At 53.0% G+C, this 13,516-nt stretch overlaps 1 protein-coding gene across 1 annotated transcript in view; it reads left to right on the plus strand.

Annotated features, from left to right (window-relative positions):
• Positions 1–13,516, plus strand: part of LOC144950375 (PH-interacting protein-like) — a 39,526-nt gene that overhangs the window by 513 nt on the left and 25,497 nt on the right. The window contains exons 2-14 of the mRNA XM_078880491.1: positions 391–551; positions 2,059–2,280; positions 2,977–3,081; positions 3,491–3,510; positions 5,215–5,285; positions 7,990–8,090; positions 8,213–8,253; positions 9,070–9,168; positions 9,437–9,479; positions 10,192–10,302; positions 10,984–11,118; positions 11,549–11,677; positions 12,397–12,607. Of these exons, the coding sequence (XP_078736617.1) occupies positions 391–551; positions 2,059–2,280; positions 2,977–3,081; positions 3,491–3,510; positions 5,215–5,285; positions 7,990–8,090; positions 8,213–8,253; positions 9,070–9,168; positions 9,437–9,479; positions 10,192–10,302; positions 10,984–11,118; positions 11,549–11,677; positions 12,397–12,607 (1,449 nt within the window). The remainder of the gene's footprint in view (positions 1–390; positions 552–2,058; positions 2,281–2,976; positions 3,082–3,490; positions 3,511–5,214; positions 5,286–7,989; positions 8,091–8,212; positions 8,254–9,069; positions 9,169–9,436; positions 9,480–10,191; positions 10,303–10,983; positions 11,119–11,548; positions 11,678–12,396; positions 12,608–13,516) is intronic.

Consider the following 13,516-nt stretch of genomic DNA (forward strand, 5'->3'; position numbering starts at 1 on the left):
TCGGTGCTTGAGATTTCAATGTTGTGTTGACGTAAACTACAATTCGCAAAACTTTCAAATTGCTCTTCAATAAAACTGGTGGATGGGTCGAGGTGGAGTTCATTGGCCATACGTGCCTGCAACATTGCCGCTAATGATTTGGATCATGCTGCAATTGCTGTAAACATGACGGCTCAAAGAGCCTGTTGGGTTTACCTTTTTAGGGTATGGATGTTCATAGCTGTTTGAAATCCCGTATTTCTTTTGTGTGGTGAGTTGATGGGCATGAAACGATTCATGGTGCAACGGTGCAGTAATTTCGTGCGTTGTGCTGCGACGGGGCAGGGAGCTTTGTGCGTTGTGGTGCAACGGCGGTGGTGAGCCCGTGTGTTGTGCCGTGTTGCGGTGCAGTGAGTTTGCTGTCGGCGCGCGAGCGCACTGGCTGCATACGGCATGGACATGCCGTGCCCATCACGCTGTATCAGCATGCGCGCATGCACCGCCGCATCCTGGGGCACCTCTCCTCCGTCTACTGCCTCGCGTTCGACCGCACCGGCCAGCGCATATTCACGGTACGCGCCGACCCTCGGTTACCCGCCACTGCTGTTAACGTTTTCCAACTCGGGTTGAAATCTTTCATCAATTTGCTATATCCATGTGTATGTACATATGTTGAATTTCGTACGTCGCCAACCGTGCTAATTGGAGGTGCGGGGGAAGGACAACAAACTAAACACAAAGCAGTTCTAAAGAAATTCGTTTTCAATGTAGATTTAAAAGTGCATAGCTCCCAGTGGCTTCCAAATATCGGAAGGAAGAGCGTTCCAGACGGCCACAGAAGCACATCTGAAATTGCGTGATGCGGTGACCGTCTTTGTTTGATGGCTAGCCACAAGCCACTGCTGCCAGAATGACCGCAGTTTGCGTGATGGTTTATGCTCCTTTGACAAAATTAGCAAGGTGTTGTGGTTCATTTGTGGCAAGCGCTTGTCTGTGTGTCTGGGCATCTGTGTGTCTGTCCCACTGCCTTTACCCAATGTGAATGGAAAACTTAAGTAGCCTTATGAATGACTAACATCATTGACAATTCAAATGTTAACCAGCCCTTCAAAGGTGAGGGTTGGGCGGGCCCTCATTCCCCAACCAACACTTGAGTGCAATCTACACTGATCAGTGTGAAGTATTTCAGGGTCAAACAGCTCCATTGGTTACAGAGGCTTTTGTCCAGTCGAATTAGTAAGGCTGCAACATGGGGTCACAATAATACTCATCGGAGCGTAAAGGACTACAATATATGCAAATGTGCTTTCACCTCACAGCGATGCAATGGTTTTTGTACTGATAATTATTAAATGATTTTGAAAACAAAACAAGTTTTGGAAAGAATTGCATAATCCGTGCATATGCACGATGTTTCTCAATTTGTTTTTAATTATAATTCTGTTCTCTCTGAATTATATATTCCAGTTCTGATGTCTCTCCTTATGCGACAAGACAACATTCCGTTTTGAAACCTTTTCCCAGCAAAGAGTTGGTTTCAAGCCAACGCGATGTGTTTAACTTTCAGGGAGGATATGAACTGAATTAAGTAAAATAACGTTTACAGTGAAACGGCCCAGCGGTAGCGAATTCACCCCATTTACTACCTCGCCTGGTATATCGTTGGTTCGATCCCGACCCTGACGCATGTATATTTGGAGTTTGCATGTTCTCCCCGTGGTCATGTGGATTTTTCTCCGGGTCCTCCGGTTTTTCCCTCCACATTTAGAAACATGCGTTCAATTTGGCTGCAGTAAATTTCCACGCAACGATTAGCCACTTCGTTGAGCTATCATTTGTGATAGCCAGGTTCGTTCTGTAAAAGCTACAATGCTCAGTGGGTCTTACCGGGTAAAAATAAATAAATGTTAAAATAGTAAATACTTAGAGTGTATCGGCCGTAAAATACGCGGTGTCTGCTTCACAGTAAATGTTACAAATCCCGTGATGTCATTTGACACGGGTATGGCCCCCCCCCCCCCCCCCCGTTGTGTGTTGGCAATGCGAATAATCGCCGGTGCACAATGCTGCCTGTTGCAGGGTTCCGACGATTGCCTGGTGAAGGTGTGGTCGGCCGAGGACGGGCGGCTTCTCGCCACGCTGCGCGGCCACGCGGCCGAGATCTCGGACATGGCCGTGAACTACGAGAACTCGCTGCTGGCGGCCGGCACCTGCGACCACGTGGTGCGCGTCTGGTGTCTGCGCACCTGTGCCCCCATGGCCGTGCTGCAGGGTCACACGGCCTCCATCACTTCCCTGCAGGTTGGTCTTCGTGCGTGCTTGTGTGCGTGCTTGTGTGCGTGCTTGTGTGCGTGCTTGTGTGCGTGCTTGTGTGCGTGCTTGTGTGCGTGCTTGTGTGCGTGCTTGTGTGCGTGCTTGTGTGCGTGCTTGTGTGCGTGCTTGTGTGCGTGCTTGTGTGCGTGCTTGTGTGCGTGCTTGTGTGCGTGCTTGTGTGCGTGCTTGTGTGCGTGCTTGTGTGCGTGCTTGTGTGCGTGCTTGTGTGCGTGCTTGTGTGCGTGCTTGTGTGCGTGCTTGTGTGCGTGCTTGTGTGCGTGCTTGTGTGCGTGCTTGTGTGCGTGCTTGTGTGCGTGCTTGTGTGCGTGCTTGTGTGCGTGCTTGTGTGCGTCCTTGTGCGGTTCTGTTGGGGGAAGGGGGGAGAGGTAATGGTGGTGGCAGAGTGGTAAACGCTGCGTGACAAACTCCGGCGACCCGAGTTCGATTTCTTCTCGCAGCCAACACCAGTGTCGATTATCCAACTGGTCCTGGGCCTCCCCGAGGTCGACTCGGCCTTAAATGAGTACCCGGTGTGGTGTGTAGACATCGAGACCAGGGGTGTGTGGGTGCTGGCAGCCCACCCCTTCATGTGCCGGGCCGGCCTTCATAGGTGCTACTCTGTGGCAGGACTTGACGCGACGGGTATGTAGGCTACACGGGTGATCTTTATCTTGGTTTGTGCAGTTCTCTCCGCAGTGCCGGGGCTCCGTGCGCTGGCTGACCTCGAGTGGTGCCGACGGCATTGTTTGCTTCTGGCAGTGGGACGCTGCATCCCTCAAATTCTGGCAAGTCTCGTGCGTGCGTGTTCAGGGCTCACTTGTAAAGAGGGGGGGGGGGGTCACTATAACTCTCATAAAGTTAGTCCGATATAAATGAAATGTTTGGTTAAAGTTGCATTGCTTTTTGGGACTTCAGAATATTTTTTTTCATAATCGGAATATTTATTTATACTGGAGGAGGAATTCGATGAGGTATAAAGCAATTTTTTCACAGATGATCTAGTAGTCCTGTAGAAAACTGGGCAAATGTATTGCACTTGTTGACCAAAACCCAGCCGGTAAATCTTAAAAGGTTTAACCCTTTACGGACTATCTTTTTGGGTGTACTCCTAGACTGTTAGTCGGCCTAGACACTGCAAGACGCCTCTTGCAGTGACAGGAGTGTCTGAGGTGTGCGTTTAACTCGTGCCCCTCCAAAGATAATCCGCAAGCCCCCTCGGTAAGGGAGCGGTTCCTCAGCCCTGATTTGTGCGAATTTTTTGGAAGTCTTCCATGCGGGCGCGTTGAGCGAGCGGAAAAAAAACTGGACAAAATGGTCAGTTTAACACGTAACTCCCGAGACCAATATCATCCATAATACAGGTTTTTTGGGTTGGATCTCGTAACTATGAATGTCGTTGAATCCGCCACCATCCGACACAGCCAATTAGTAAGGTTTATCGCGTGAACAGAACATGCCAATTCGTTACTAGTACAGCACACTGGTGTTGGAGAGCAAATCCACAACATTTACCATCCGAGTACGATGTTCCGCCAGTAATTACAACCGGCGCCGAAAGTTGGCAAATTGCCTCTTTTGGCATAGTTTCGGTTTCGGCCGAAAGTCAATTTTTAACTTCCGGTCTGGTTTCGTTTTCGGCCGAAACCAGAAATTCAGTTTCGGTCGGCCTCTAAACTGCGTGCGTGCGCATGCAACTCCGGGCGGCGGCGGTGGTGGTTGATGGCAGACGCTCCTCACTCTCTCCGGCGATCGCAAGCAGCGCACACACGCACACTCAAGCAAGGATGGGGGTGAGAGGGTTGTGGTGGTGGTGGGGGGGGGGATAAGACAGACGATGGAGAAGAATAAGAAAAAAATCACTCCCCCCCCCCCCCAAACCACCAAACTAGCGAGCAGCAGCAAGCAGCACACGCGTAGCCAGCACTCGCAGCAGCAGTCCATCAGGAGCACTTTTGTTTGAGTGGCTCAGAGGCTGGGCTCTCACAGGCAGCTCAAGGCACGCACCACACACACACACGCGGACGCACGCACAGCACACTGAGCAGATTATAGTGTGCGTGCGCGCGCGCACACTCAATCATCCGCCCACTAGACACACACACACCAACTAACCCACCCACCCCTCCAATGATCCAATTCAACCCTCCCACCACCCCATCGCACCCCATCCCACCCCACCTCCTCCTCCACATGGGTTCCACACAGCAGGAGGGGGCTTGGGTGTGCGTGCGAGTCTGTGACGCGTCTAGACGCCGACCGAAATTCGGTTTCGGCGCCGAAAGTTGGCAAATGGTCTCTTTCGGCATACTTTATGTTTCGGCCGAAGCCAAAAAGTTAACGTTCGGCTTGCTTTCGGTGTCGGCCGAAAGTCAATTTTTTACTTTCGGTGTCGGCCGAAACCAGAAATTCAATTTCAGTCAGCCTCTAATCAGGCGGCAGCCAGATCTTGCAAATGGTACGAAATATTCCAAAACAAAACGGGACCAGATGAATATGAATCCTGATACGATTGGCGATCCGCCTTGCTACCTTGGCATGCACCCAATAAACCCCCCCCCCCAGAGGTTGCACGATAATCACTATTGATGTGAGATCCTGTTGAATCAAAAATATCATGTTGGCTCTGTTTATCCCAGTACTATTTGTTTCCTATCGCGTATTTGCTGTTATAACATCACGTGTTTACAAGAATTGACGTTTTATATCACTTGGCCTTTTTTATTTTTTTACAAAACATTGTGTTAGGGCACGCGCCAGTTGCAGTCTTACATCACTTGTCAACTTGTAAATTTTGTTCCAGTTTTGGAAAACGGAGGTATATATATCTCATACTTCATATAAGAATCCAGCAGCACGCGACTGATGAGCGTCATCGCCTTGGCCGAGACGGCGGTTTGTAACGTGCCTCGACTTGTCCTGCAGCGAGCGACCCGTGAAGTTCACGGAGAGGACTCGACCCGGCGTGCAGATCTTCTGTTCTTCCTTCAGCGCTGGTACGCTCAGCCGCTACACATCCCTAGCTTTACCCCACCACTACTCACCCCTCGCTTTACTACTCACCCCTCGCTTTACCCCACCACTACTCACCCCTCGCTTTACCCCACCACTACTCACCCCTCGCTTTACTACTCACCCCTCGCTTTACCCCACCACTACTCACCCCTCGCTTTACCCCACCACTACTCACCCCTCGCTTTACTACTCACCCCTCGCTTTACCCCACCACTACTCACCCCTAGCTTTACCCCACCACTACTCACCCCCAGCTTTACCCCACCTCTACTCACCCCTCGCTTTACCCCACCTCTACTCACCCCTCGCTTTACCCCACCTCTACTCACCCCTCGCTTTACCCCACCTCTACACACCCCTCGCTTTACCCCACCTCTACTCACCCCTCGCTTTACCCCACCTCTACTCACCCCCAGCTTTACCCCACCTCTACTCACCCCTAGCTTTACCCCACCTCTACTCACCCCTCGCTTTACCCCACCTCTACTCACCCCTCGCTTTACCCCACCTCTACTCACCCCCAGCTTTACCCCACCTCTACTCACCCCCAGCTTTACCCCACCTCTACTCACCCCTAGCTTTACCCCACCTCTACTCACCCCCAGCTTTACCCCACCTCTACTCACCCCTCGCTTTACCCCACCACTACTCACCCCTCGCTTTACCCCACCTCTACTCACCCCTCGCTTTACCCCACCTCTACTCACCCCCAGCTTTACCCCACCACTACTCACCCCTCGCTTTACCCCACCACTACTCACCCCTCGCTTTACCCCACCTCTACTCACCCCCAGCTTTACCCCACCACTACTCACCCCTCGCTTTACCCCACCTCTACTCACCCCGAGCTTTACACCACCTCTACTCACCCCTCGCTTTACCCCACCTCTACACACCCCGAGCTTTACCCCACCTCTACTCACCCCTCGCTTTACCCCACCTCTACTCACCCCTCGCTTTACCCCACCTCTACACACCCCGAGCTTTACCCCACCTCTACACACCCCTCGCTTTACCCCACCTCTACTCACCCCTCGCTTTACCCCACCTCTACTCACCCCGAGCTTTACCCCACCTCTACTCACCCCTCGCTTTACCCCACCTCTACTCACCCCGAGCTTTACCCCACCTCTACTCACCCCTAGCTTTACCCCACCTCTACTCACCCCGAGCTTTACCCCACCACTACTCACCCCTAGCTTTACCCCACCTCTACTCACCCCGAGCTTTACCCCACCTCTACTCACCCCGAGCTTTACACTACCTCTACTCACCCCCAGCTTTACCCCACCTCTACTCACCCCGAGCTTTACACCACCACTACTCACCCCTCGCTTTACCCCACCACTACTCACCCCCAGCTTTACCCCACCACTACTCACCCCTCGCTTTACCCCACCTCTACTCACCCCGAGCTTTACCCCACCACTACTCACCCCCAGCTTTACCCCACCACTACTCACCCCTCGCTTTACACCACCTCTACTCACCCCCAGCTTTACCCCACCACTACTCACCCCCAGCTTTACCCCACCTCTACTCACCCCGAGCTTTACCCCACCTCTACTCACCCCTCGCTTTACCCCACCTCTACTCACCCCTAGCTTTACCCCACCACTACTCACCCCCAGCTTTACCCCACCTCTACTCACCCCGAGCTTTACCCCACCTCTACTCACCCCGAGCTTTACCCCACCTCTACTCACCCCGAGCTTTACACCACCTCTACTCACCCCCAGCTTTACCCCACCTCTACTCACCCCGAGCTTTACCCCACCTCTACTCACCCCCAGCTTTACCCCACCACTACTCACCCCTCGCTTTACCCCACCTCTACTCACCCCTCGCTTTACCCCACCTCTACTCACCCCGAGCTTTACCCCACCACTACTCACCCCCAGCTTTACCCCACCTCTACTCACCCCTCGCTTTACCCCACCTCTACTCACCCCTCGCTTTACCCCACCACTACTCACCCCCAGCTTTACCCCACCTCTACTCACCCCGAGCTTTACCCCACCTCTACTCACCCCGAGCTTTACCCCACCACTACTCACCCCCAGCTTTACCCCACCTCTACTCACCCCTCGCTTTACCCCACCTCTACTCACCCCCAGCTTTACCCCACCTCTACTCACCCCTCGCTTTACCCCACCTCTACTCACCCCTCGCTTTACCCCACCTCTACTCACCCCTCGCTTTACCCCACCTCTACTCACCCCCAGCTTTACCCCACCTCTACTCACCCCTCGCTTTACCCCACCTCTAGTCACCCCCAGCTTTACCCCACCTCTACTCACCCCGAGCTTTACCCCACCTCTACTCACCCCGAGCTTTACCCCACCACTACTCACCCCCAGCTTTACCCCACCTCTACACACCCCTCGCTTTACCCCACCTCTACTCACCCCTCGCTTTACCCCACCTCTACTCACCCCTCGCTTTACCCCACCACTACTCACCCCTCGCTTTACCCCACCTCTACTCACCCCTCGCTTTATCCAGCCACTCCACATTCCTTGCATTGCTCCGCCTCTACACAACCCGAGTATTGCCCCCCCCACTCTCCACATCCATAACATTGTTCGGCATCTACACATAATAATCTATTGTTTAATTGTAGCTGAGTAACACTGACCCATTTCTGTGTGCCCCCCCCACTTCCCCTGTGTTGTATTCCCCCAGGTGGGATGTTCTTGGCCACGGGCAGCACAGACCATGTGATCCGTGTCTACTACCTGGGGGACCGCTCCCCGGACAAGATCGCTGAGCTGGAAGCGCACACGGTAACGGCGCCTACGCCGGACCTTCGTGCGTTTATTTTGGCGGCGAACGGAGCTGCCGCGGTGTAAACTGTCCCGCGCGCTCGGGTTGACGTATTCTGACGTTTCTTGCTCTTTCGTTCCAGGACAAGGTGGACAGTATTCAGTTCTCCAACAACGGAGACCGGTAAGAGAGGGGCCCACCCTTCGTGGCACATTCATCAGCCCTCGCCCGGCATTGCCACTGCGCTCTGCTGCGAATACGGCATTCGTGGTCATCGTATCGTCCGTTCTGCAAAATATCGTATCGTGAATATTGAATATTGAATTTCCGGACAAAATGTTTACGTAGTTATAAACTCGATAATTAAAGCGAGTCCTAAATATATAGCCATTATCCATTGAATTACTGTTTGCAAAATGTTTTTCAAAGTCATTGACGGAATGGCGGTAGCGTATCGGTTAGCGCACTGCGCTACGTACCTGGTGACCCGGATACGATTACCGCTCATGGCCAACATCCGTGACTGTTATTTGAACCGGTCCTGGGCCTCTCCTAGGTTGACTCGGCCTCAAATGAGTACCTGGTCCAGTGTGCAAACATCGCCACTAGCGAGACAAAGGCGGTCGGGCGGGGTGTTGGCCACCCACCCCCTCATGTGCTGTGCCGGCCTTCATAAATGCTCGCTAACAGCACTTGCCCCCAACAGTCTTTTAAGGCTATATCGGGGATCTTTGTATTTTTTGGCTGTAGCGAGCGGTACTGTCGCGGTTAGCGCACTGCGAACCGGCTATGGGCCTCCGCTAGGTCGAGTCTGCCTCAAATGAGTACCTGGTTCAGTGTATAAACCTTTCCACTGGGGAGACAAAGGCTGTCGGATGTGGTGCTGGCCACCCACCCCTCGTGTACCGTTTTGTCCTTGATAGGTGCTTTCTAACAGCACTTACCCCAGCATTCTGTTGAAGGCGATACGGGGGGCTCTGCGTGTGGCTGTTGCGGCAGGTTTGTGAGTGGCAGCCGGGACGGCACGGCACGGATCTGGCAATACCGGCGGCAGGAGTGGAAGAGTCTCCTGCTTGACATGTCTTCCAAGCTTCCTGGGTAATATACTCCTGCTGCACTATGAACCTACCTAACCCAAGTTTGATTCCCAGCCATGGCTAACCATCGGTGGCCAATGCGGATCGGTGAGTTTTCAGATGTTCGTTAGCCGCGACCGGGATTTGAACTCGCCAATTGCGTGGCACAGATTTGTTTTCTTCGCGCAGCTTTTCGGGTTTGTCTCGGTGTGGCCGGCGTGGGTGACGGTGTACATAAAGCAGGCCTCGTTTTTTTAACCCCCCCCACTGTTTGGTTTTCATGGCTGCAGAAACAACAACCCGCCCGTGGAAGACAAGGTGTTCAAGCTGAAGGTCGGCACTGCACGGTGCACGGTGGCTTTTGTTCACACAATCCTAATGGACTTCCCTCTTTCTGGGCTTTGCCCTCCTGCTCCTCATCGTCCACCCATTCCTGTTCCTGGGTTCTCATGGCTCCGGACAACCTCTTTCTCTAGGCCTCCAGGTCTCCGCCCTGTTGCTTCCATGTTCATCACCTTTCTTATTCCGACGTGGTTTCCTGTCTTCTTACAACACGTTCCCCCTCGCCACCTGAGTGGACTTCCTGTCGACGTGCTTGAGATGGGCAGCACTCGCTAGCTTCTAATCCTGACACTTGCCCCTAGCCACTTGCCCTTCCTCACACTTTCGATTGGCACGGTTGGCTATGTACGATGCGAAAGAAATTCAACATACCTGATTGGACTTCCCCTCACTCTTGCCTTCTTCCTCGTGTCTTTAATGTCTAATCCAGTCTTGTGAGCCCAGAGTTGCGTCTCATTATCCTCATCCAGACTTGTTTGTCATTATTAGTCTTATCACAAACTTTCCTTCAATTATTCCAGAAACTACCAGTCACACACTCCACCGATTTCTCTTTCATGTCATCGTGACCTGAAGTCCATTAACAATTTATCAATGAAGTTGATTATTGACGTGTTTTTTTAAAGTAAAAAAAAAACTATACGTTTGTACATGCTCGAGGTGAAACGGAGGCGGTGGGGGTGTGGCGTCTGTGAAACAACAGGTGACCATGGTGGCGTGGGATCGGCACGACAGCACCGTCATCACGGCCGTCAACACCCTCGCGCTCAAAGTGTGGAGCTCCTACACTGGACAGCTGCTGCATGTCCTCACGGTGAGGGCCGTGCGAGGGTGGTGGTGGTCGCGCGAGCGCGGTTAGCGTGCACTGCGCCACGAAACCCGGCAATCCAGAGTTCGATTGCCCCTCATGAGCAATAACAGTGAATACTTGAACCGGTCTTGGGCCCCTTCTCAGGTTGACGAATTAGTACCTGGTGTGCCGTGTAAACATCGGCACTAGGGAGACAATGGCGCCCGGGCGTGGTGTGTTGTATCTCCGCAGTGCCGTTGCTCTGCTCTTGCCCCAATAGTCTCTCTCTAAATGGCTATACGGAGGATCTTGTTTCGTGCCTTAGTGCACAGTGGGGAGCACCACTGGCAGTCGGTCATCTCAGTCCGTTAACGCACGGCACCTGGGTCTGTCATCTGACCTGCCCAGCAGTGAACTTTTCACACTTCACCTGTCGGCCTCCCAAGTTGCTTGCTTGCTTGCTTGGCACAAGTGGTGCCGTGAGACATCACCACCACTTGCCCGGTAGATGTTGCAGGGTTGGGTCAATGTTGGCATGTGGTTTTGAGAACCATTGGCCTGCGGTTGGCGCAACGTTTACTGGGTAGCGGCGGACGGCGGTTGTTTTTGCGTGTGCGTACGACGTGCCGCGCGTGCCCGTGCTTGCACGTGCCTGCATGTGCCCCCCCCCCCCGCGCTCTCTCACGCGTGCTCCGTGCCCCCCAGGGCCACGAGGACGAGGTGTTCGTGCTGGAGTCGCACCCCGTGGATCCGCGCATCCTGCTGTCGGCCGGCCACGACGGCAACGTCATCATGTGGGACCTTTCGCGCGGCGCCAAGATCCGCACGTACTTCAACATGGTGCGTGCCCGCCGTCGCCCGCTGTCACCCGCCAACACCAGGGCCAGGTTTCCCGTCGCGCGATTGTGGTCGCGATGACATCTGTCCGCTAACCGTGAAATCGGAGAGTTTCCGAGGAAACGAATAACGGTGCAATGATAATATAAGGCTAAGTAAAAAGGTTAATTGCACTTAAAATTCTAATTATGCAAAAAAAAGTCTAATCACCTTCGGGATGGAACGTGACTGGTTTTTTAAGAGGCATTGGAGAAGATTGCCTAATGTGATAATGTACGCAAGATGGCGACGGCAGTTGGGAATCATTAATAAACGATCAGTTTATAAGAGTAAAAACATTTTTGTCTTTGTGAGCTGGTGTACAATGATTACAAGCGAGGAACGTGCGTGTTTTCTGGTGGTGGTGTGGTGGCGCATGTGTTGATTGAGACAGATCGAGGGTCAGGGCCATGGCGCCGTCTTCGACTGCAAGTTCTCGCCGGACGGGCAGCACTTTGCGTGCACCGACTCCCACGGGCACCTCCTCATCTTCGGCTTTGGCTCGAGCAGCAAGTACGACAAGGTAACGTCGTCGCTGTCGTCGTCGGTGATGTGGCGTTGGGGGGGTGGTGGTGCTGATGTGGTGCTGATCATCGTGTCGAGCCGGTACTGCTGAGAATGCTGGGTTTGACTCCGGGTTTTCGGCCGCTCGTGCTTAAACCGTGTTCTCCAGGCGCGGGAAAGTTGTCGGCTATCCCCTCTCGTTGCAATTTTGCTCCGCTGATTTTTCTTTCGTTTTGTCCGAGATCCGAATGTTTAGCGATGCCAGTTATTAACATTGTGGTGTTTGCGTTAACGAATTTGCCTTTTGGACAACTTCCTACACTCGGCATTCACGTGTGCATTGTGTGTGGTTACGCAGGGATAGCCGGGTTGGTCTTAGGTGCCACGGTGGTGAGATGTTAACCTTCTCGCCTGGTATCCAGGAAGGTGTGGGTTCGACCCCTACCCTGGTGCCTGTATATTTTTTTAGTTTGCATGTTCTCCCCATAGTCGTGTGGATTTTTCTCCGCTTCCTACGGTTTTTCCCTCCATTAAAAATCAACAGGCTGCAACAAATTTCCACACGATGATAGCAGCCACTTCGTTGAGTGATCATTTGTGGCCCAGGTCACATAGCTCAGTGGGCCTTGCCTGTTAAAATAAAAAAGTAGTTTATTTTGTTGTCGGTGATGTGGCACGGACGATCGGAGCGCTGAGCCCACCACTAAAAAAAACCCTGCTCGTATTCCTCGGACTCAGATCCCAGACCAGATGTTCTTCCACACGGATTACCGGCCGCTGCTGCGCGACGCCAACAACTTCGTGCTGGACGAGCAGACGCAACAGGCGCCGCACCTCATGCCGCCGCCATTCCTGGTGGACGTCGACGGGAACCCCCACCCGCCACGCTACCAGCGCCTGGTGCCGGGGCGCCAGGGCTGCAGCCTCCACCAGCTCATCCCACAGATGGGTACGTGCGTACATAGAGGTTTCATGGGGGTTAGATCGCTTAAATATAAAAATCATATTCTTGGTTCTTTCGGTAAAGTCACGCCGAAGGGGAATGATTATTTTATTATTTCCCTTCTGCGTGACTTTACCGAAAGAACCAAGAATATGAAGCCCTGCAGTCACGAAAGCTTTAAATCGAAATATAAATGTGTCGTTAAACCCTGCCACCACCCGACACAGCCAATTAGTAAGGTTTGTCACGTCAACAAAACGTGGCCATTGGTTACGCATTCGGCGCACCGGTGTGTGGGAGAATAAACCCACAACATTGACAACTCGAGTACAGTGACGTGTCGCCGGTAACTACAGCCAGCCTCATCAGGCGACGATGTTGAACCTCTTCTCTTGCACCGTACGTAGCCAACCGTGCTAGGCGGAGGTGCGGGGCGGGGGAAGGACAAGAAAGTAAATGCAAAAAGCGGTTCTAAAGAAGTGAGTTTGCAATGTAGATGATTTAAAAGTACATCGGTCCAGTGGCTTCCTCCTAATGTCGGAACGAAGGGATTTTGCTGGCGGTCGCAAAAGCGCATCTGAAATTGTGCGATGCGGTCACCTTTCTTTGTTAGATGGTGTCAGTGGCATTCGTGTTCGTGTGTTCGTGTGTGCGAGTGTAACGTATTGTGGGGAGCGGTAACGTAGTGGTTGGCGCACGCTGAGCTGCGAACCCGGCGACCCGAGTTGGATTCCCGCTTCCTGACTGTTGTCTGAACCGGTCCAGGGCCTTTGCTAGCTTAATTCGGTCGGCCTCAAATGAGTACCTGGTGCGATGTGTAAACATCGCCACTAGGGAAACAAAGGCGGCCGGGGGTGGTGCAACTCGCCCACTCTTTCGTGCACCGTGCCAGCCTTCACAGAACAGCACTTGTCT

This window comes from Lampetra fluviatilis, chromosome 57 (genome assembly GCF_964198595.1).
Source record: "Lampetra fluviatilis chromosome 57, kcLamFluv1.1, whole genome shotgun sequence".
Lineage (NCBI taxonomy): Eukaryota > Metazoa > Chordata > Hyperoartia > Petromyzontiformes > Petromyzontidae > Lampetra > Lampetra fluviatilis.